The sequence below is a fragment of the Rhipicephalus sanguineus genome, chromosome 6 (assembly GCF_013339695.2).
Source record: "Rhipicephalus sanguineus isolate Rsan-2018 chromosome 6, BIME_Rsan_1.4, whole genome shotgun sequence".
In the NCBI taxonomy this organism is placed as follows: Eukaryota; Metazoa; Arthropoda; class Arachnida; order Ixodida; family Ixodidae; genus Rhipicephalus; species Rhipicephalus sanguineus.
This window is the reverse complement of record NC_051181.1, coordinates 103769525-103791563: the sequence shown is the minus strand read 5'-3', so window position 1 is coordinate 103791563 and position 22039 is coordinate 103769525. Positions and strand designations below refer to the sequence as shown.

Sequence of the window (22039 nt, the reverse complement as noted above, 5' to 3'; positions counted from 1 at the left end):
GCCTTCCGAGCGGAACAGTGGTTTTCTTTGCCCATGTCGTCGGAACCTCTCGCCCCGTAGACCGTTTTCAGTTCTGTTTTCTGAACAGCACATTCACAGCAAGGACTGTTCAAGTACTGCACATATTTTGTGCGCACTAGGTGTCACGCGGTGTCCACCGCAATTGTACACGGCGTCTGACACGCATTCTCCCGTATAAGGATTTATCCTAAACTTAAACGCTCACCTTATCGTAACCAGAGTTTCAATTTCGTTCCAAGATTTTTTTACAGACTTGGGTTTGCCCTGCTGTAGTAGAGCTGTGAACAGAGCTCTACTGCACGAAGGCGTGAAGTCATGCAAGTACTACCGATGGTGCTCGCTTTGAAATCCCGCAATGCCTCCTACCGCAGCATCTGTTCGCACTATTTCTGTACAGTGCTACCCCATCCTGCGATTTCAATTTAGTGCCACATATCCATCCTCTCCCGGCTTCCAATTACTGGGCCCAATTGGTCGGTTCGTATCGCTACAGCGCTCTGACTCAGACTGCGACAAGGTAAAGCCGACTCTTCACCCGAGCTCTCCTGAGCAACTGGAAGCCGGAAGAGAAAACGCGCACGAAGCGGTAGCCAGAAGTAAACGGAATCCTACTGCTGCACTTCGTGTACTTGTAGTACGAGGTTACTCCGGTAGGGCAACCTAAGAGGGCCTCCCTTATGTGAGTATATCAAGTCTGGTCAACCGACAACGAGGCGTCTCTTTTCTCTGGCATTGCTCTTCGTGTACCTGTAGTGCAATTGTGACATGGAGAAATGGCAGGTTTTCACGAACAAGGTGCGACTGTAAGAAGAAAGCGTGGCAAGAATGTGGCACAAACTGTTGCGTTAGTATAAACAGCTCACAGAGAACATGCTCTCAGTAAAACGAAGGTGTTCTAATGAAAGCAAAGCATCCCAGTGGACGCCGCATAGAACAGACGACAACATTTTTTTTTTTATAAAATTAGGCATCTGTGACACTGAACAGGATTTCGTTGTCGATCAATAGGGTGCGCTGAGAGTCCGCGCCTCTAAAATATTACACAATACGCCGGGTGTACGCACAAACAGACCAAGTGTATGTGAAAAATTAATTATATACAGAAGAAATGTTAGTATAGGCAAGTAAAGCCTTGATTCACACTGCTTCACTTTCATAGCTTGTCGAGCTAATGAAAACGTCTATAAGAACGTAAGCGCTATGTTCTAATAAAGGAAAGTATATAATAAAGTGCATTTTTCCACTGAATGAATTGCGCTCAAGAGGACGATTATGTGTACCTGAAGTTAACACAAATCCCGCTGCCCTGTAAAGTGTTGTTCAACGACTAATGACAAAAACGTTTACGGCACTCTGAATTACGTCCCATCGTCCACGAGGCAGCCAATTCTTTATAAGTGAAGTCAGGCGTCGAGTTCCCCACACTCACTGCGGGTATTCCACTTAAAGCGACCAGTAAAGTTGTTTCCGCATCATGCGACATATACGGCGGCCACACACTCAAAAACCGCACAAAAGGTCCACAAAACTATTTCGATTTCCCTTCCTTTAGCGCCGAAAATCCTTGTGGATGGAGCAGCTCCGCTTGTACTGTTCAAACCACGCACAAGGTGGCGCCGCCAACGCAGGTACGGTGTCGGCCCCTAGCGGAGAAGACGACAGGGCTCTCCGGCCGCCATTGGCGTATGGGCCGCGCATCCGTAGGAGTCCGCGAAGTGTACGGACTGGCGCAGAGCCATGTTGACGCGTACAGAGGCTGGCAGGCGTCGATGTGCCTCGAACTGGTGCGACTCGAACACCTCGTCGCTAAGCTCGCAGTTGTCTAGGGCGTAGTAGAGGAAAAAGAGCTGGTCCGCCGTGACGCCCAGTAGTGTGGACAGCTGGAAGTCGCGATGCCAGATGCGACGCACGCCCATAAGGTTCCGGAAGGCCATGAATGCCAGCTGGAGGGCCAGAACCTTAGAGCAGCGTAACGCAACGAAAAACAAAAGGGTGATGGTTCAAATGCCAGAATGCCCGTATCGTATTCAAGCTTTCTCAATTCCTTGTCACGGGAAATTCCGTTCTGACCTAACAGAGTGGTCGCGTTTCCCGTGCGCCGGGCGCACGATCAGTTCCGATATTGCCATTGAAATAGCATTTTGAGTGTCTCGAATTGCGCGCACCTTTCGTGATTTCTAACAAAAGGGTATGCCAATATCTGTCGCGCACTGCGACTTTCTAATATAAACAGCTGCCCTCAAGTCAATAATTAAAAAGAGAAATAAAAATACGTTGCTAATTACTCGATTCAGTGTCATTTAGCTGCGGCAAGGTATTTCATCCTCAACGTAGAGTTTGTGTGCGAAAACTACAGGAGCCTTACTGTCATAGGATATTTATTAAACATCTGTATTGTCTAAAAAAACACCCTGTGTATAGTGATGCTTCGAGTATTCTGGAAGGATGTAACATGCTAATACAGGTGGAATTATTTTCTTTCTGAACGTAGTTTGCTAGGCTGGTTGGTTAAAACTGTAGCTGTGAAACGTGATATTGACGAACAGTACACGGACGAGTACAGAGACACCGAATACAGCCAGTTGTCTTTCTACTGTCCGTGTCCTGTTCGCCATTATGTTATACAATTTAAAGGGGCCACTAAACCAACAATACGTGGTTTTCAGCGACAAATAAATGTAGAGGGTTTATTGTGCCTAAACATATATGAAAAATGGACTATAAAGGAGTATTTCAGTGGAAAATAAGCCCTAGAAGACGCCGGCTACAAACCCCACACACCGCTGGCGACCGCCTTTTTTTTTTTTTTTCATGGCGTGTGTGACGTCGTGGGCTGCATGGAACAGAGCCGTGGTCTTCTACCAATCAGCCGCTGCAAATCTTTCATTTCCAATGCCAAACTGAAGAAAGCTTAAATAGCTCGATTGCGCGTGCAGCTGACTACGGAATAAAACCGTTCGCCGGAATGCAGACGCTCGCACAGCAAGAAGCTTGTTACGTCACGCCTTGCGAGTGCGCCAGTGTTGCGCGACTTTCAGGCCGCTGGCGTGTTTATAAAAATACTCAATCATAAATTAGGTGCTTGACCAAATGCGCTAAAATTACGTCAGCTTTCTCTAATTTTTTTTTTTTTTGTGGACGCGCAAGGATTTACCCACATAACACAGAATATGATCGAAAATTGGGTGTCATGACCCCTTTTAATTTTCTTTCCCGTGTACCTTTGACGTCTCTTCACCAGAAGGTTAATAATACTAATATCTGGGGTTTAACGTCCCAAAGCCACAATATGATTATGAGGGACGCCTTAGTGGAGGGCTCCGAAATTTTCGACCACCTGGGGTTCATAACGTGCACCTAAAGCTAAGTACACGGGCCTCAAACATTTTCGCCTCCATCGAAAATGCAGCCGGGGCGGTCGGGATTCGATCCCGCTACCTTCGAGTCAGCAGTCGAGCGCCATAACTACTAGACCACCGTCAAAAGGTTGCGTGCACACCTGTTCGAGCAGGGCGTTGCGCACCCGGTCAGCGTCGAGACCGTACGGGAAGCGGCGTCGCGCGTCGCAGAGCAGGCAGTCGAGGGCCTCGTCGAGCGCGCGCTCCGCTTCCTCGGTGAAGTACAGCGGGATCTCCAGCTCGTACACGGTACCTTCGTACAGCAGCTGCGACAGGCCCGAGTACAGGCGCACGGCGAAGCGCGCCAGGTGCAGCGCGAAGACTGTGCCGTTCGTGGGCACCGAGATGTTGACCAGCCCGACGGGTATCTGCATCAGCTGCAGGCACAGCCGATACCGGGCCCAGACGGAGAGTGGTGAACCCAGACCGACGGGGAGCAGGCTCTTTCCATACTGGATCCGGGGAACAGGAATATTAGTATAACCAAGAACCATAAAGAGAGCAATAAAATTCCAATAGGGAGATGGAATACAGGAAAGGCTGGGAGGTTAAACTATACTACGCCTAGTTTGTTACTCTACAAGTGTAGCTCGGTAATAAGGGGGTGAACTAGAGAGAGAGAGAGGAGAGAGAACCATCAATGTACACATTTCATAACACACACACACAGTGCAGCGCGTCGCAGGTGGTCCTTGAATTATGTTGCCTTCAAGAAGTGCAGGAAGGCTCGTGCGGCTTTCTGAGCTGATCAGCTGTGAGGCCAGGCTCCCGAGATCTTTTCTTCTGTAAAAGGCCGATCATCAAGCAAGGCACACTGGAGAGTCGGCTGATGTTGAAAATTCCAGCAAAGAAGGGTATAAGGCAAGGAGATACGACCTCCATTCACGGCATGTTTACAGGTGGTTTTCACTGCCTTGGATTGGGAGCAGCTGGGAATAAGAGTTATGGAAGAATACATCAGTAACCTGCCATTTGCTGATGACATTGCTTTGCTGTATAACTCAAGGGACGAACCACAAAGCACGATTGCTGAACTGGACAGGCAAAGCAGAATAAAAAGAAATTCAAAGAGAAATACACACTTTCATAATTTCTTTTATACCATCTGCCTTTCTCGTTCTTCTTTTTTGACAAATCTAAGAAATTGGCCAGTTTGGCCACCACTAGCACCGCCTATACCAATATCATATAATAAATATCTATAATAACTAAACTAAAAAATGAAAACGATGCTATAGATGTTTCTCAGCATAATGTCAAGAAACTTCACGTATCAACTCCTTAGTGTTCTCTTCCTCTTTCCCACACACACGCATAGGAGACCGAGGTTACAGGGATTACAAAAGCACACAGGAAATTAAAAATGTCCTACTGTTCGCGATTCATATTTTCGAACTACCTACTAGCCCACACCTGCCACATCACAGCCATGGTCTTCATAACGTCTAGATAAAAAAATTACTGATTATACAAATAAATGCCACCGAATGCCATACCGAGGACCCTCACTTACGCGACAAATACCACGACGGAGTATACAAAAACTGTGTAGCACCTGACTGAGTATCTCCGTTTGCCGCAGGCCAACCGCTCCCAGGAAAGCATCCATGGCCTTGGGTGTGCCTTGGGTAGCGGCTTGCTTGCACTGATCTAAGGTCCTGGTCGGGAAAAACCTCTCGAAGCGGTGGTGGCGCATCTTATAGCGAACGAAGAGTGACGTGAGGTTGTCCATCCAAGAAACGCCGTGCACGTAGCCAACAAAGAGCGACTCCAGCTGTGACAACCACACGGACCGCCGCACGTCCTTGTGAACCTCTCGAGAAGCCTTGATTATGCATGCCGGGTACGCCTGGACCACAGCGCGAAGGCAAAGTCGCTCCGTGGTTGGGGCCTCGGCATGCCCTAGAGTGTACACCGAGTGAAGCACGCGAAGTTGAGCGAGCCGGTCCGGCAGAAACGGAGCCAGAGACACCAGGGCGAGAAGTCCGAGGTAATTGAGCATCGCTCGAGGTGGTGCGCTATTTACAGTATTGTCGATGTCGTGTCGCACCAGTTGACCCCGGTGCACCATTACGCGAGTACCGGCGCTAAAAGCTGTGACCTTCTCAAAGACGACGCGCATGAACGCCTGCACACCCTTGCCTAGCGCCCCGAAACTCTCGATCTCGAAGTCAAGCGGCGAAGTTCCGAGGTCGTCCAGATGGAGCAACGAGAGCGACGCGAGCGCGATCGACACGTCTGTGCCGGCGGCGTTGGCAGCAGCGGCATCTTGGGGGTTGAGCTCCTGCGCGGCGGACCGTACTGCATCAGTGAACAGTGCCATGACACGATGGTCGGAGATGTCTTTGGCGTAGAAGATGGTCCCCTTTGGTGGCCCTACCTCGACGATCGTTTTGTCCAGGTCGCGAGGTTCCAGGCCAATTTCGACGCCTACGATAGAGGGCACACCGAGGACTCTCAGCAGCTTGCCGGCGAACCGCCACACATCGTCTGGTGTGCCTCCGGAACTGGCGGTGCGGGGCCACTCGGAGCCCCAACTTCGGAACAACTCCTTCACGCTCAGGAGTGCCGCGTCCGCGTCGGCTCGATTCGTGCAGCTTTCATGCATGGTACGTGCCGGTGCCACGTCAGCGTGCGTTGGATCCTTGATGTACGCCAGCAAGCGGTCCTCCATGGCCCTCTGTAGCAGGGTGTCGGTGGAGACAGCAGCGCCAGGCTGGTTGTCCCGCAGCGGAGTGGCGTACTTCTTCCAGGCCTCGCATACGTACTCGTAGAAATCATCGCAGGCCCGCTTGGACGACTGCGACGTCAGACTTCTCAGGTAGTCGCCTTCCTTCTTGCAGTACTCGGTAGAGCAAATGAACACGTCGTGCAGCGGCTCTTCCGTAGTGCGCGGGGGCCGTGTAGGTACGACGGGTCCAACGGGACCGACCGAGGGTGTTATGCTGGTGGGACCCGTAGTCCGGCCACCTGGTGGCGTTTCGTCGCCACCGGTAGTTAACTCCGTGCTGTGGTCGTCGTGGGAGCTGCCGTCGGCCCTGGTACTAGTCTCGCAGCCGGGTCTGACTCCGTGCTTGACCGCGGCGGTCAGGATGAGAAAAAGGATCCATAAGATGCAGAGCAAGGCAAGCAGAATGACTAGCCTGCTCTCCGGGTACAGCTCTACGGTAGTGAGCTCGTAGTCGCGCATCTCCTTGTCCATCCGTTCGGCCTCCTTGTCGGCCTGCAGCTTCTGGTCGTCGATCAGCTCGGCGAGTGGCGGTGAGACGGCGGCTTCAGGAGGAGGAGGAGGAGGAGGAGCCGACTTAACGGCTTCGACTACTCCCGTTTCCGGGTCAGCCTCCACGGGAGCGGCGGACGCCTGCGATGCCTCGCTCTCGCTACTAGTGCCGCTTTCCGCCGCTTGCGCTTGATCTTCATTCTCGGCAGCCTGTGAAAAAAATTGTCGAGCCAGTTCTACGACATTCGATCACTGAATGCACGCGGTTCCGGTAACGCATCCGCTGCCTGTCGAAAACTCTTGCCTTCTAAGCCGTTGGGAAGTGCTAACTGAAATCACTGAATTAAGTACGGAACCAGTTTGACCTTTTCGTGTAACGACCACGCATTATTGCTTTGGGAGATCACGTTCGCGAAGGAAAGCTGTGCCGTTTATTCAGTATAAGGTGCGACAAAACGTCCGATAAAGTTTGCCACTTAGAAACGAATGAGCGGAAGCTCATTTGGCAGAGCTAAAGGCTTACAGCTTTTGAAGGCGCTACGGCGCCGCAGGGCGCCGCACGGCCCGCCGAAAACAGAACTTGCGTAGTTATCTAGGGAATCTTCAGGTGCTTTTTGCATGATTTGGGGGTGCTGTTCTGGACACTGTAAAATACCGCCACATAGGTCAAAATTTGTAAAGGCGGCATTTTAAGCCCATCAGAAAGGCCGTAGCAGCCCTCTGGGCCAATCAAAGTTGACCAATGGCGGAATTTGACAACATGGCGGAATTTGACAATGTCCAGAATAGCACCTTCGGACTGAAATGCACAAGTTGGATTTTAGTCCGTCTTTTAACGCGATTAAATGTTCTTTTTTGTCATGGGTAGTTTGAATACTTGTGATTACTGAGGCCCTACTACGTCATCAGGCTTGTGTTCCGGAATGTCCCACTGGTGGCGCAAATCGTGTCCTACATTTACCTTAATATCTTTATTACTGATCCGCATACTGGTGGCATTTTAGACATTATCAAGCATTGACCTTTCACTATGACATTAAATGTTATTTGCCTTTTGTGTCCCTTTAAACGCTGGAACTCTAGTCGCCATCATCATCAGCCTGTCTACGCTCACTGCAGAGCAAAGGTCTCTCCCATGTTCCGCCAATCAACCCGGTCCTGTGCTGTGGCAGATAAGAGCGCTTTGCGATAGGGGGCGAGACACTGGAAATTGTAAAGGAGTACGTCTATTTAGGACAGGTAGTAACCGCGGAGCCGAACCATGAGAGTGAAATAACTAGAAGAATAAGGATGGGATGGGGCTCATTCGGCAAGCATTATCAAATCATGAATGGTAGTCTACCACTATCCCTCAAGAGGAAGGTATATAACAGCTACATCTTACCGGTACTTACCTACGCAGCAGAAACCTGGAGACTTACAAAGAGGGTTCAACTTAAAATGAGGACGACGCAGCGAGCGATGGAAAGGAAAATTATAGGTGTAACCTTAAAGGAGCCCTGCAACACCTTTCTTAGTTATATTGGAATAGTCTCATTATTGACGTATGACTCTTCACGAGTCATATGCCGCAAACATTTTTCGAATCCGTCAAGTCTAAGTGGTGTTACCAAATTATAGAGATCACGTTCCGCAGCTTTCTCTCTCAACTCAACGCCGCGAGCGCGCGCGGAAAGCTAGGCAGCGAGTCGAGGGAGGCAGCGCAGAGGAACGAGGCTCCGCCCAAGAGCGCCGGCGGTGTTTTTTTCTTCATTTTTTTCTCTCTGACGTCTGGGCGCAACCACGTGGTCTGTGCCGCCACTTCCGGTCGGCTTGCGTCGTTCTCGTCGAGCGGAGCCGATATCGCGCGTGCTTGAAAACTGCGCGTCGGTTTGGTAATGTTGGGTGTGCACCTCGAACGCCGTAGTGTTTTCATCGCTCTGCCAACCATGGAAGCAAACCTGCGCGCTCGTTTGGAACGAATGACAGCTGAGATCGGTTTCGGCCCATACTCCGATACACCGCCTCGTAAGACGGCACTGGCAGACGACCCCGAAGCGCCGCCATTACCGGACGCCAGCATTGATATCGGAGACACGCTGCGCCCGTGCCTCGGTCGGTCGTGAGAACGTGCCGACGATGCAGTTCTCAGCTGACGAGGCAACACTCGAACGGCTGCAACTCTCAACGGCAACCGGCGATGGTCAAAAGCACAGAAATATTCACGTTTTCGGCACTGCGCATGGCGAAGAAAACGGAACCACGCAACTACGAGCAGACGAGCTGTCGGTGAGACCGGAAGTGCTAATATTAATGTTTGTTCGGTGTTTTTAACGCGGTAACAGAATATAAACATACATATTATCTACTTATTGAACTCAAAATTAACTACGAAAGTAATAATGAGGGTGTTATCGTGATTATAACATCAGCCAATGGTGGAACTGCCGACAATCGCGTCATATTTTGCGGACTAATACATCATTTGTCGAGAGAAGAGGGAGCGATTTTCAGCTGACTTTGAGAATTTATTGTAAATTCCAGGCCGTGCGCATCGCTGTAATATTTGGCTCGCGTGTTCTCGGGAGCCTCGACTACCGATCGGCAGCGCTTTTTGAGCATGTTCGAAAAGTGTTGCAGGGCCCCTTTAAGAGACAGGAAGAGAGCAGAGTGGGTCAGGGAACAAACGGGGGTTAAGTATATCATAGTTGAAATCAAGAAGAAATGGATATGGGCCAGGCACGTAGCACGTTGGCAGGATAACCGGTGGTCATTAAGGGTAACTCACTGGATTCCAAGAGATGGCAAACGCGTGAGGGGGAGGCAGAAAACTAGGTGGGTGGATGAGATTAAGAAGTCTGTAGGTATAACGTGGCAGCAGAAAGCACAGGAACTCTGGTACCGAGTACCAATGCTCTAACCACTTGTCAGGAAGAACAGAGCAGAGTTAAGAATTTTCCGCATGCAAGCAAGCGCCTTCAGATGCTTTACACGTTCTCCACAATTCTAGTGATTTCCTCAATGTTTTTTTTTTTTTTTTTTTGCAAGCCAGAGCGTTAACGCTTGGTGCGTTCTCACAATGCTGACGCGATTTTCGTCGAACTCGACGTTATTGTGTTCGCATTGACAGTCATAATTAGCGCAAGTCAGCTTCTCAGCAGAAATCACAGCACCATAATTTCTTTTTTTTTTCTTTTTTTGCGTCCCTTCGCACATTCCTTCTGTTGATATAACTTATATGATCCATGTCGCTATGGGAGCGCTCACCACGATGGGGACCATCTCGATAAGTTCGCCGTCCTGGACGACCTCTTCGCCTTGATTGTCCCAAACGTCGTTCCCCTGCGCACAAGCATTCCGTTTGTCGCTTGAGGCAGATCTATCATTCACGACGTCATGTGCCATCATGGCAACCTCGAAGACAGCGATACCATAATAACTGCACTAGTATTTCTAGATAAACAACAGACAGATAGATATCCGAAAAAAATGGCAGGAAGGCATATTCATTATATGGGAGACGACACATTTATTGTAGGGGCACATGGCACTACTAACTAGTTTCACTCTAGTATTAAATTTACCATACATCATTCTTACAGTGAAATTACCTTCCTACACGACGGTATCTATTGAAACAGGAAAATTAAAGACGGCGCTTTACAGAAAACCAAGAGACAGTCAACAACGCCTAAATAGGAAATCAACACCAGCTAAAAGAGCCCCCCGTAGACAGCCCCACCAGCCGCCAGCATTTATAACCAAATACTGAAATGCGCTCCCAAACATAAATAAATTCCTACGTAAGTATAATCCAATGCTGGCAAGCAACGAACGCCCTAGAAAAGTGATTCTCTAAGTACCAAAAGTCGTGTATTGCCGCAATAGGTATTTTAAGGACATGTTAGTGCATGCAAAAGCACGGTGCAAGATATATACGCTTTAGGTGGGGACACTCCTCGGCTTGCATGCAGAGCGCGTTCGACCAGATAAAGTAACAACGGCGCGCGTCTGTCGGTCCGGTGACCGCAGCGGGTATCTAGCGGCGGGAAGACGCAACTTGAGGAGAAAAAATGCTTTCTGCACCGTTGCTATAGCAACCAACGTGGTCGGCGGCAACGCCGGCGTCCGCCGCATGTGTCGTTTTTTGCTCGCGAAAAACGCAGTATGCGTTTCTAACTTTACTTGCTGGCGTACCATGGCCGCGTTCGCTGACTAGGAAATTCAGATTTCCCGCGAAGCGCCAGTTGCTACGGGAACGCGTTTTTGTGTTGAAGTTGCGTCATCCCGCCGATAGGTATCCGCTGCCGTCAGCGGACCGACGGGTGCTCAGCGTTGTTACTTTATCTGGTCGATGGCGTCTGGCGAGTGTCCTCACCTAAAGTGTATATATCTTACACCGTGTGCAAAAGTAAACCCTCATTCCACTGCCCACATAACCCCTTATTCTCGTCCAAGATATAAGACCTGCAAACACTTTCAAGATGACGGTATAGTTAAAAGCACCGGAAGTGATTACGTCCACATAAAATCTAGTTTTACCTGCACTAGTTCAAACGTTATCTACATGGTCGAATGTTCATATTGACACGTCTGTGTACATAAAAGAGAATGACGATGGGGAGGTTTTAGAGACTCTGGCTAGCGAGGCAGTAAGTTTCGGAATGAAAGACGAAGACGACGTTTTCCTGTACAGCTGGTTTGAACACGATATTTCACTGTCGCAAGTTGTCCTTGTCCATTGTTCGGTTGCACAGCGACAATATTGTCACAAATGGTACATTGGAAAAATAGGACAGCCTGATGATGATAGATTAAACGGGCATCGCGCGGGCACGTGGAAAAAATTACCGAAAGAAGTGGCACAGCATTTTAATGTAGCAGGTCAGAACTTCGACTATTTGAAACTGTACATAATGCAGTCAAACTTCTGGCCCCAAGAGACAGAAAATATACAGTCATACCTTATTCAGAAGTTCAATACACTCCAGCCAGCAGTTATATATGTTTCTATGGGGGCTCTTCAATCCATCCGATTTTGTGCATACACAACGAAAGCCAATGAGAGCTAAGCCCTTCTACAAATTTGTAACCTACCAGTTTAGTGATGCTTCCTCTGACAACCATAATTCAGCGAAACGTCTAACGCGCCGCCACCCCCCCCCCTTCGTTTTTTTTTACAAAATATACTTCGAAGTGAAATTGCAGAAAAAAAAGTTACAGAGGATTCCTAAGCATATTCGAATGAGATAGCAATAGGAAAGTGTTTCTTTTCACTAGGTTGATGAAGCATATGCGGGGTGGTGTTTCATAGATGTCTTATCAAGAATGAGGCAATGTAGAGGCTGAATTCTGTTTATGTACATGATTTGGTGCAACGAAAGTTGCCGACAACACTTTACACGTGATAGGCAAAGATGCCATTTCCTCAGCCTCTCCTCCTCTTTCAACTTCTGTGGAAGCCCAATCGATGTGGCGGACAAGGATGTGCTCCCTTCAAGTCTGGAGTTCCAAATCTGCCTCGTAGACGTCGATACATAACAACAACTGAAATTTTGGATGCTAAAGAGCTTCGGCGTCTGATTCTTCGGACTTCCTGCCCAAATTTCCGGCCCAAAGTAGCATTAATTGAGCCCCCAACTCTGCCACATCTTTCATCTCCATGTTGGAACCAGCGTTTTCTTGAATTAATACATTTGCGACCGTAGCGGAGCTTGAAAGACAGCTTTGCCGCAATACTTGCTTGTGTTGAGGTGAAGCATATTAAAAATCTAGGTACCACTTCCAATCGGACGTTGACTTTGTCTTGGCAAAGTTCGACCGTAACGGAGCTTGAAAGGCGGCAGCTTTGCCGCAATACGAGATTGTTATGAGGTGAAACATATTTAAAATCTGAAGGGGTCACTTTCAATCGGACGTTGACTGTATTTGTTTTTGGGAAGTTCAAATAGTTCGAATAGTAAAATTCCAGTGCAAATCGAATCGAATAGCAAACACTATTCGAAAAATATTCGAAATTTCGAATATTCGCACACCCCTAATATGATAGATAGATAGATAGATAGATAGATAGATAGATAGATAGATAGATAGATAGATAGATAGATAGATAGATAGATAGATAGATAGATAGATAGATAGATAGATAGATAGATAGATAGATAGATAGATAGATAGATAGATAGATAGATAGATAGATAGATAGATAGATAGATAGATAGATAGATAGATAGATAGATAGATAGATAGATAGATAGATAGATAGATAGATAGATAGATAGATAGATAGATAGATAGATAGATAGATAGATAGATAGATAGAAAGAAGACGTTCTAGAGCATTGACCTTTCATTCTGACAAGAAATATTTTACTGTTAAGGTTATTACTCAGTACCGAATACCAAAGCTCTAACCACTCGTCAGGAAGCAAGCGCCTTTAGATGCTTTAAACGTTTTCCACAGTTCTAATGGCTTCCTCATCTTTTTTTTTTTTTTCGTGCAAGCCAGAGCTTTAACGCTTCGTGCGTTCTCGCAACACTGACGCGATTGTTGTCGAAGTCGGCGTTACTCTGTTCGTATTGACAGTAATAATTAACACAAGTGACCTTCTCAGTAGAGATCACAGCACCATTTTTTCTTTTTTTTTACGTCCCTTCGCACAGGCTTTGTGTTGATATAACTTATATGATCCATGTCGCTATGGCAGTGCTTACCACGACGGGGACCATCTCGATATATTCGCCATCCTGGACCTCTTTGTATTGGGCAATTCCTTGATTCTCCCAAACGTCGTTCCCCTGCGCACAAGAATATTGCGTTGGTCGCGTGAGGCAGATCTATCATTCACGACGTCATGCGCCATCATGGCAACCTGGAAGACAGCGATGCCGTAATAAGCGCACTAGTATCTCTAGATGAACAACAACTGACACATAGATAACCAAACAAAGAAAACGGCAGGAAGTAATATTTATGGTATGGGAGACGACATATTTATTATACGGGAACATGACACAAACGCACTAAACGCATTCATTGACCACTGTGACAAGTTTCACTCTAGCATTAACTTTACCATGCACCATTGTTTCGGTGAAGTTAACTTTCTAGACACGACGGTATCTATTGAGACAGGAAAATTAAAGGAACAGGAAAATTACAAAAAACCAACCGACGTCCAACAACCCCTAGATTACACTAATCATCACCCGCGACACTGCAAACAAGGGTAGGACAGGCGAGGCGTATAAGAAGGATCTGTAGCGACGGCAGCGACTACGTTCACCACTTAAGCACCCTGAAGGAAACATTAGTTGAAAAAAAAAAAATACCCGCAAGATGGTCTAAGCGAGGTCTACAAGGAAGCATGTACACTAGATCGGAAATCAACACTAGATAAAAGAGCCCCCGTAGCACAGCCCAACCACCAGGCAGCATTTATAACCAAATGCTCAAGTGCGCTTCCAAACATAACTAATTTCCTCCGTAAGTATTAACCAATACTAGCAAGCAACGAGCGCCTTGGAAAAGCGTTTCCCTAAGTACCAAAGGTCGTGTATCGCCGCAATAGGAAATCTTAAGGACGTGTTAGTGCATGCAAAAGTAAACCCTCATTCTACTGCCCACATAACACCTTATTCTTGTCCAAGATATGACTTGCAAACACCTTGAAGATAACGGTATAGTTAAAAGCACCGGAAGTGAATACGCCCATATAAAATTTAGTTTTACCTGCACTAGTTCAAACGTTATTTACATGATAGAATGTTCATATTGTCACAAACGGTGCATTGGAAAAACGGGGCAGCCTGTTAATGTTAGATTAAACGGGCATCGCATGGACACGGCGCAAAAATTACCGAAAGAAGTGGCACAACATTTTAATGTAGCAGGTCACAACTTCGACGATCTGAAACTGTAGATACTTCAGTCAAACTTCCAGCCCCAAGAGACAGAAAATGCAGAGTCATACCTTAATCACAAGTTCAATAAACTCCAGCCAGCAGGCATAAATGTTTCTAAGGGGGCTCTTGAATCCATGCAATATTGTACATGCAGAACGAAAGCCAATGAGAGTTAAGCCCTTCTACGAATTTTAACCTACCAGTGATGCTTCCTCTGACAACCATAATTCAGCGAAACGTCTAAACCCCCCACCACCGCCTTTTTCTGTTTTTTCACAGAATGCCTCTTTCTTTTGGACTCACCCAATTCGTTACGGCGGCCTCTCCCCCACCCCCACTTTCGCAGTTGCCCTCTCCTCCTCCTTTGTTTGAATTGGAGGAGAGGGTACGAAGCATTATATACACACAAGAGCCAAGGAAATTAGTTCCAGCCTTGAAGAAGTCAAGTCCACTTGTCGAAACGTCGGCTCGAGCACACCACATCTGTTTACGCACTTTTTTAATCAGATAGATAGATAGATAGATAGATAGATAGATAGATAGATAGATAGATAGATAGATAGATAGATAGATAGATAGATAGATAGATAGATAGATAGATAGATAGATAGATAGATAGATAGATAGATAGATAGATATAGAAACATGGTCCCCCTCACCCCCCCCCCCCCCAGAAAAAAAAAAACTAACATTTGTTCCGTGTACGGTGTACGAATACAACCGATGAGCGAAGCTCCTTATGAATGGGACGCAGGCGACTATGCGCCTGATTTTGCTGCTAGCTTTCGTGAAGGCGGTAGGGTGAGGAGCGGGTGGGGAGAGTGCCTGCTGCGCTCGGTGGCGGGAACGACTGAGCGATTGAGTGCGGTGCGTGAAACGCAGGGAGAGGGGGACAGGTGGGAGGGGGGTGCGGGCGGTGATGCGGCGGGGAGCTTCGACGGCGGCGACAGAACGCCGCGCGCGCTCATTGTCTTTTTGCGCCGGCGCTGAGTGGGGAGAGCGTCTGCTACTAGCTTCGACAAAGCGCCCGTAGTGCGCTGGAATGATGGTTGTCATTTCACAATCCACGATAAAGGTGGCGAAAGTGAAGACGACCATTATAACCAGTCGTGCACAGAGATTCTATTTTTCAACCTCGAATTTCTGGTGCGCTAGAACCAAACCGCTAAAGGCCTAAACATTTCCTCTTAAATCACCGGCCACTGCAACCCAAATCTATGCTTAAGAGAAGGGAGCTTCAACGGCGACGACGGGGTGCGGGCCTAAGGAGCTTCGCTCGTAAAAAAGGAAATGAGCATGCCAGGAGCGCATGTACAGTCGTGAGCACGCTTAGCGTGAACACGGGAGTGCGTGCAGCACGGTGCTATCAGCGACGCCTACCCTAACCAAAACGAAGCTCTGCGGATGTGCAGTTCGTTTTCGGTGTGGTTAGGGTGTACTAGAACAGGGGAGTGCTCGGAATGAGCTTCGAAAACTGAAGCTCAAACAGGGTTAATCCGCTTGCAGCGCTGCGATCGGTAGTCTGCAATGTGTCTTCGTTTAAGAGCTGCGCGCGGCTCCGCCGAAGTGGTGCAGGGGTAGCATGCCCCCTTCCCACTCAAAAGGCCGAGGTTCGAATCGCAGCTGTAGAGGGTGGGATTTTAATTTTAGTGTCACCTTTTATAGCTGCAGTGGTACTCCTTTGTTTCTTAAAACAAGCTTCAGTTGCTACGTGTTGGTTCAAAAAGTGACTCAACATGTGAAGTAAAATATAAGAAATTTGACAGTGAGCGCAGGACATTAGAGCGCAGTTATTTGCAGCGCCACAGCCCGGGATTGAACAAAAAAGTCGCAGTTTCGCCGCAAGGGCGAAGCAATGAATGCGATAGCAAGAAACTAATGCTATACGAAGTGAGGCTAGCCAATGGATAGTCTCAGGTTGAACAGCGCTCCTATTGCAAAGGCGGCCGAAGCAGCGAAGGAAACTAGCGTGCTTCAAGTGTCGAGCTGTGACACTTAATAGTTCGCGCTCATCTTCTGTTTGTTCGTTTAGCGGCGTCCCTTGAGCTCGAGTGACTTTCGTACGCTCCGTAACATGAGCGCGGACATCACGGTGAAAGCTTGAAACATCCCTCTTCCCCTCACCACGCGAAAACCGCGCGAGCAGACAGCGGAAGGCAAGGTTCTCCTTGCGCAAATATAAGAAGAAGCGAGCGAGCTCGCTGACGACTTTTAAATGCGCCCGTCGCGCTCCTAGCGCCATCTCGCTGGTAATGAAGGAACGCTTATAAGCGCCTGCCGTCTCTCAGTCCGTCCAGCGGTATAGGGTGTGTATATTACGCGCGCCGTTAGCTACGTGGAGAATCTGCGTTTCGTGGCGTAGTGGTTAGCGCCACTCGCTGCGGAGCAAGAGGTCCCTGGTTCGATACCGCGCTTCAGAAGCATTTTAGGGGCGAAGCTCCTTAAGACGGCACCCGTTCGTCCCTCGTAGTCGTAGTAGTGCGTAACCAGTCGTAACGCTAGTACCAGATCTTGACCTCCAAGGTGGTGCAGGTGGGAGATTTTTCCTGTGCGTTGTTGAACAATAAAAAATTCGCAGCGTGCGCGTTAACTAAAAGCCGAATTCTTCTGTCTGTCATTCCCCATTAGCAGCCATTGGCATGTTCCAGTAGGAAACGTTAGTAGAAGTGTAGGTGTTAGCTAAAAGCCGACTTATTCTGTCTCTCATTCCCATTAGCAGCCATTGTATACCTCCAAAGTAGTGCCTGGTGAGATTTCTCCTGTGCGTGATTAAACAATAAAAATTTTCTTCAAAACGCCGTTGATTGATGAAATAAACCAACGAAAGACGCCTGATGTTTTCTAAAAGCAAAATGAAAGAACGCCAGATGTTTCTAAAGCAAAACGAAAAGACGCCAGCTGCTTAACGAAAGACGCCAGATGTTTTCTAAAGCAATGGTTTTCTAAACAATGAAAATTCACAGCGTACATGTAAAATTAAAGTGAGCTGCAAGTCGTCATAACTCATCGCACCTTTAGTATAAACGCGCCCGATCTCACGTCGGTGATGATGTACTGGGCAGAATTCACGGAAGATTCACGGTTTACCGATGAACCTCCGCAGCTTCGCCCACGCATCATCATTCACTCCGTGGATATGCTGTGATTTTTTTCTGAATTACTTTTCTTTGGGGCCTTTATATATATATATATATATATATATATATATATATATATATATATATATATACACACACGCATTCTTATACGGTGCATGACGACGGCGACGGCAAAATCTAGCCGAGACTGTCCATATAATTGCTATCGCAATAAAACGTGAAGTTTGGCCTCCGACATTTTCGCGGACACGGGACTCGAAACGAGATTTCACATTTTACGTCACTTTTTGTGGCAACACGTAGGAACAGAAGCCAGTTTAAAGAAAAAAGGACAACCACCACAGCTATAAAAGGTGACGCAAATAATAAATACCCACCATCTACACCTGCGATTCGAATCGGGGTCTTTTGAGTGGGAAGCGGGCATTCTACCCCTGTACCACTTTGGCGGAGCCGCGCGCAACTGTTAAACGACGACACATTGCAGAATACGGATCGCAGCGCCGCAGGTGGATTGACCCTGTTTGGGCTTCACTTTCTGTACATTGGTACTGCGGCCGTTCCGAGCACTCCCCTGTTTTAGTACACTCTAGTGTGGTTATTATTCTGTCGTGTGCATCGCATCATCAGTAAGTACTTTCAACGATGGGTCGCTCAGATGACGTGGTGCGCATGTAGGCGTCGCTGATAGCAGCATGCGGCACGCGCTCCCGTGTTCACGCTAAGCGTGCTCACGACTGTGCTTCGTTCACTTCGTCCGTGCGGCGTTCGCTCGAGTAGAAAAATAAAAGTTCGGAGGATTCTTAGAACTTTCTATTAATATGAAGGCGAAAGCCTACTCGGACCTTCTGTTGGTCTGCCGTTGAACTTTCTCCGGATGTGCTGAACTGTGTGATGAACGGCAACTGTTCATAGAGGCACGTGTATCGATCTGGCATTTCAGAACCAGGAATGTGTAAAACCGATACGGTGTGCTTCATGCTACTTCACAGCTCACGAGGTACTGCTTGTGAGTGTGCATACCGGGCATCCGCTAAGAGTTGCTGGGAATGCCACGTGTCACGTGGTCACGTGGTCGTGACGTCGACGAAGGCAGCAGTCAGCACGTCAGAGATGAAACTCTTTATTTGGCCGAACTTGTGGCCGGGAAACTGAAAGTCAAACTACAGCTATATCTACACTGATAGCGGCGGACAGAGCGTCGACCGTCGATCTACTGACAAGCGGTCAAGCGGGTCGGCTTTTATACAGGCGCTATCTAACTTCCCAGCAATATCGCTGGTGGCGGCGTTATCTCTCGACAAAGCTGGAACATTCGCGTGCGGGGCGCAATCTTAACAAAACGATCTACTACAATCGCGAAGCTTCTCGAACACTGTTTCGCGGACTTAATAGAGCGTTGATAACCGTCCCTGCCGGTCAAATCCGAATACATCAAAACAAGACAAGAAGTGGGCGTGGCAATATCTGCGCTGTCGTCACCGGCATTCGCAGGCACTAGAACCTCGGGAGGAAGATGCAGAGGTAGATATGAAGCTGGACAAAAGAGAAACTTAGCAGCAGTTTATATGCATGGTTTACATGACGAAATCTTCGTGACGAGTGAGATGGATGGCTCACTATAAAGGGCATCTTCCAGAGCCCCAGATCCGTAGAAGGGGAAATTGCTCCAATTCCTCCAAAGTGCTCCAATTGCTCCAAAGTGCAGTCACACCACACGCGATGGTTTTATGGGTGAATACTCTTTATTGGGTGAGCTTGTGCCCAGAAAATTAAAAGTGAAAATACAAGCAATGCGCGCTGCACACTGACAGCGGCAAGCACAGTCGTCGGCCGCCAGTAATTTGATCGTTGGTGGAACGCGTCGTCTTTTATATGTGAGTGATCGAACCTTCCAGCGTTAACCCCGGTGCTCGCGTAATCTACCGAATAAACTTGACCAATCGCGTCCTGCGCGTGCTCTTAACAGCACAATCTGAAACAATCGCGAAGCTTCCCGCACATTGCGGTGAGGCCTGCGACGGGTGATGCTAACAGTTGTGGGTGAAACCGGATCGCATCAAAATAAAGAACGGCGCGTGGTAGTATTGTCCTCCGCATTACAGTGAACTAGAAGCTGCATCCGTGGCAACGCGTCCTCGGTCCCTTTCAAAAGCCGTAACAATGGCGGGCTTCCATCATGTGTACGTACCAGAGTTCTTCAGTGTCAAACCTCGACAAGCGCGGCGAAGCGAGCGCGTTTTCAATGTTCTGGAGAACGCGAGCGCGAGCCGTCGAGCGCCCTCAAAGGAAGGCGCCTGCGACGAGCGAGTGCCGTCAACAAAAGGGAACGCTGTCGGCATCCACTTTCTAAGCCTCTTTTCTATTCGTGCCTATTCATTGCGGTGAATTGGGAAGAGCGTAACACATTGTGTTGCTGCGATTGTTGGTTAATTCAAGCAAGGCATGAAACAGCGCGAAGCTCTCGCGGAAATGGAAAACAAAGCAGACGCGCCGACCTGCAAATACATTTTATGGCAAGTTGTAGAACGTAAGAAAATGGCTGGTGCGCCGACCGCATCGCATTGGTCAATATGAAGTTAGCGCTCGTACCTTTGTCTCTCCTCTAGACTCTTAATAAGGTCCTGCTTAAATGCACGCTATATCCAGGAAACCAGATGAAAAATGTCCGGTTTCCCGGCTATATCTAGCATTTTAAGCGAGACCTGATTAAAAGTGCATATAGTCCCGCGCGAGAAGTTTGCGCATTTTCATAGGTACTTTGCACTGAAATATCCCGCAGTGAAGAAATAACAGGAACAATAGCTCCGTTTTAATTTACCGCAAGTTTGATGACATATACATCAAAATCCATGCCACTCTAAAAGTTCGTTCTAAGCAGATATGCATTGCTAATTCACCAACTGCGATTCGTCAAATAAAATACATGCCAAAGAGAAATTAATTTCCAAGCAAATTTCAGTTAGCCGATTATGTACTTCAATTTCATGCGCGAGTAATATCCGCTGTTTCGAGTATTCGAGGTCAAGGGCTACCATAAGTATATGCCAGGAGGGATAATTCAAAATTTACGTTATCTAAATAAACAGCCTGATAAGCGCAAGCGGACATGCATGGCAACAGTTCGCGGATGACATTGGGAAGCCGCGACGCATAGGCCAGGACATTGCTTACCAGTATACTCTGACTGTATAATAACATTCGGGACGAAAGCGTTCGTTTGCGTCCGGCGTGATGGCACCGTCGTCTTATTCGCGTAGCAGTAACGTACACTCACCTCGTCCACGTCGTATGTGGACTCCGCAGCATGGGTCTGCTGAGCGATCACGGCTTCGTCAGTCGTAGAAGAGCGCAGCAGATTGGTCTCCATGGCAACCGGAACCGCAGAGGACTCTTCAGGGACGGCTTGACCGCTTTGAAAATTATTAGTCATGCTCATTATATATATATATATATATATATATATATATCGAGAGAGATATATATACATATTGGTAAGAGATTAATTGATTGACTGACATTTCCGCGCGCGCGTGTGTGTGTGTGTGCATGCGTGCATGCGCGCGATTTATCATATTGACGCATGCCTTAACCTCTGCAGTGCATATGCTGCATCGACGTCATCGCAGCTGCCGCGTTGCACAGTAGCAGTACGTGAACGATTAAGCTGTAATAGTTAACGATAAGTGCAGGGGTTTTCTGCGCCAAAACCACGATATGATTATGAGTCGCGCCATAGTGGGGGACTGCGGATCGGTTTCGACGCCCTACCGTTTTTTAACGCGCATCTAATTACACGGATGATCTTTTCATTTAGCCTCCAATCAAATGCCGCCGCCGGGCATCGAACCTGCACCGTCGTGATTAGCAGCGCGACACTTTGTGACAAGATACCACGGCGGGTTTTAAGAAGCAGTCTCCGTGATGTCACGTTAGGCTATCAGTACGGCGTTCCATAGTGAGGACGTGGTTTTGATACATATTATTCGTGAATTTTAAAGTGATCTCGTGTCATGAACAGGACAATCGTGTTCTGCGTTGCAATGCTGTGCTAAAGGAACCCGTACGCAGACACACAGAAAGCATCTATGTCTTTGAGAAGAGCACTTCGAAGTAGCTCCGAATGGCACGCTCACGAAAAGAGGCGCTTTCATCTGTGCCTGACAAGCTTTCGTATATGCACGCACATTGAACGACGCTTGAACCGAAGACGATCAGCGAGCTAAACAAAAAAAAAATGCGTTGGGGTTTCAATGTCGTTGAAGAAGCTAAAGGCACTCGTCACTGTAACACCCGACAAGAAAAACATTTTGGGAAAGCTTACGCTTAGTTTTGCTGCTTATGTGCCTTGTTTTGGTGCGAGATTTAAAACTCGAAGAAAAAGCCCCGATAAAGGAAAGTTTAATGACAGCCCCTGA

General features: G+C 47.8%; 1 protein-coding gene across 1 annotated transcript; it reads right to left on the bottom strand.

Annotated features, from left to right (window-relative positions):
* Positions 1–1223: 1223 nt before the first annotated feature.
* Positions 1224–20991, bottom strand: LOC119397447 (neprilysin-1). Its single transcript, XM_037664872.1, has 5 exons — positions 20899–20991; positions 9886–9960; positions 4975–6849; positions 3521–3871; positions 1224–1979 (listed from the first exon to the last, which is right to left on the bottom strand). Exons 1-5 carry the CDS (start codon positions 20989–20991, stop codon positions 1665–1667), a joined length of 2709 nt encoding a protein of 902 aa, XP_037520800.1. The 3' UTR covers positions 1224–1664.
* Between the last annotated feature and the right edge of the window lie 1048 nt (positions 20992–22039).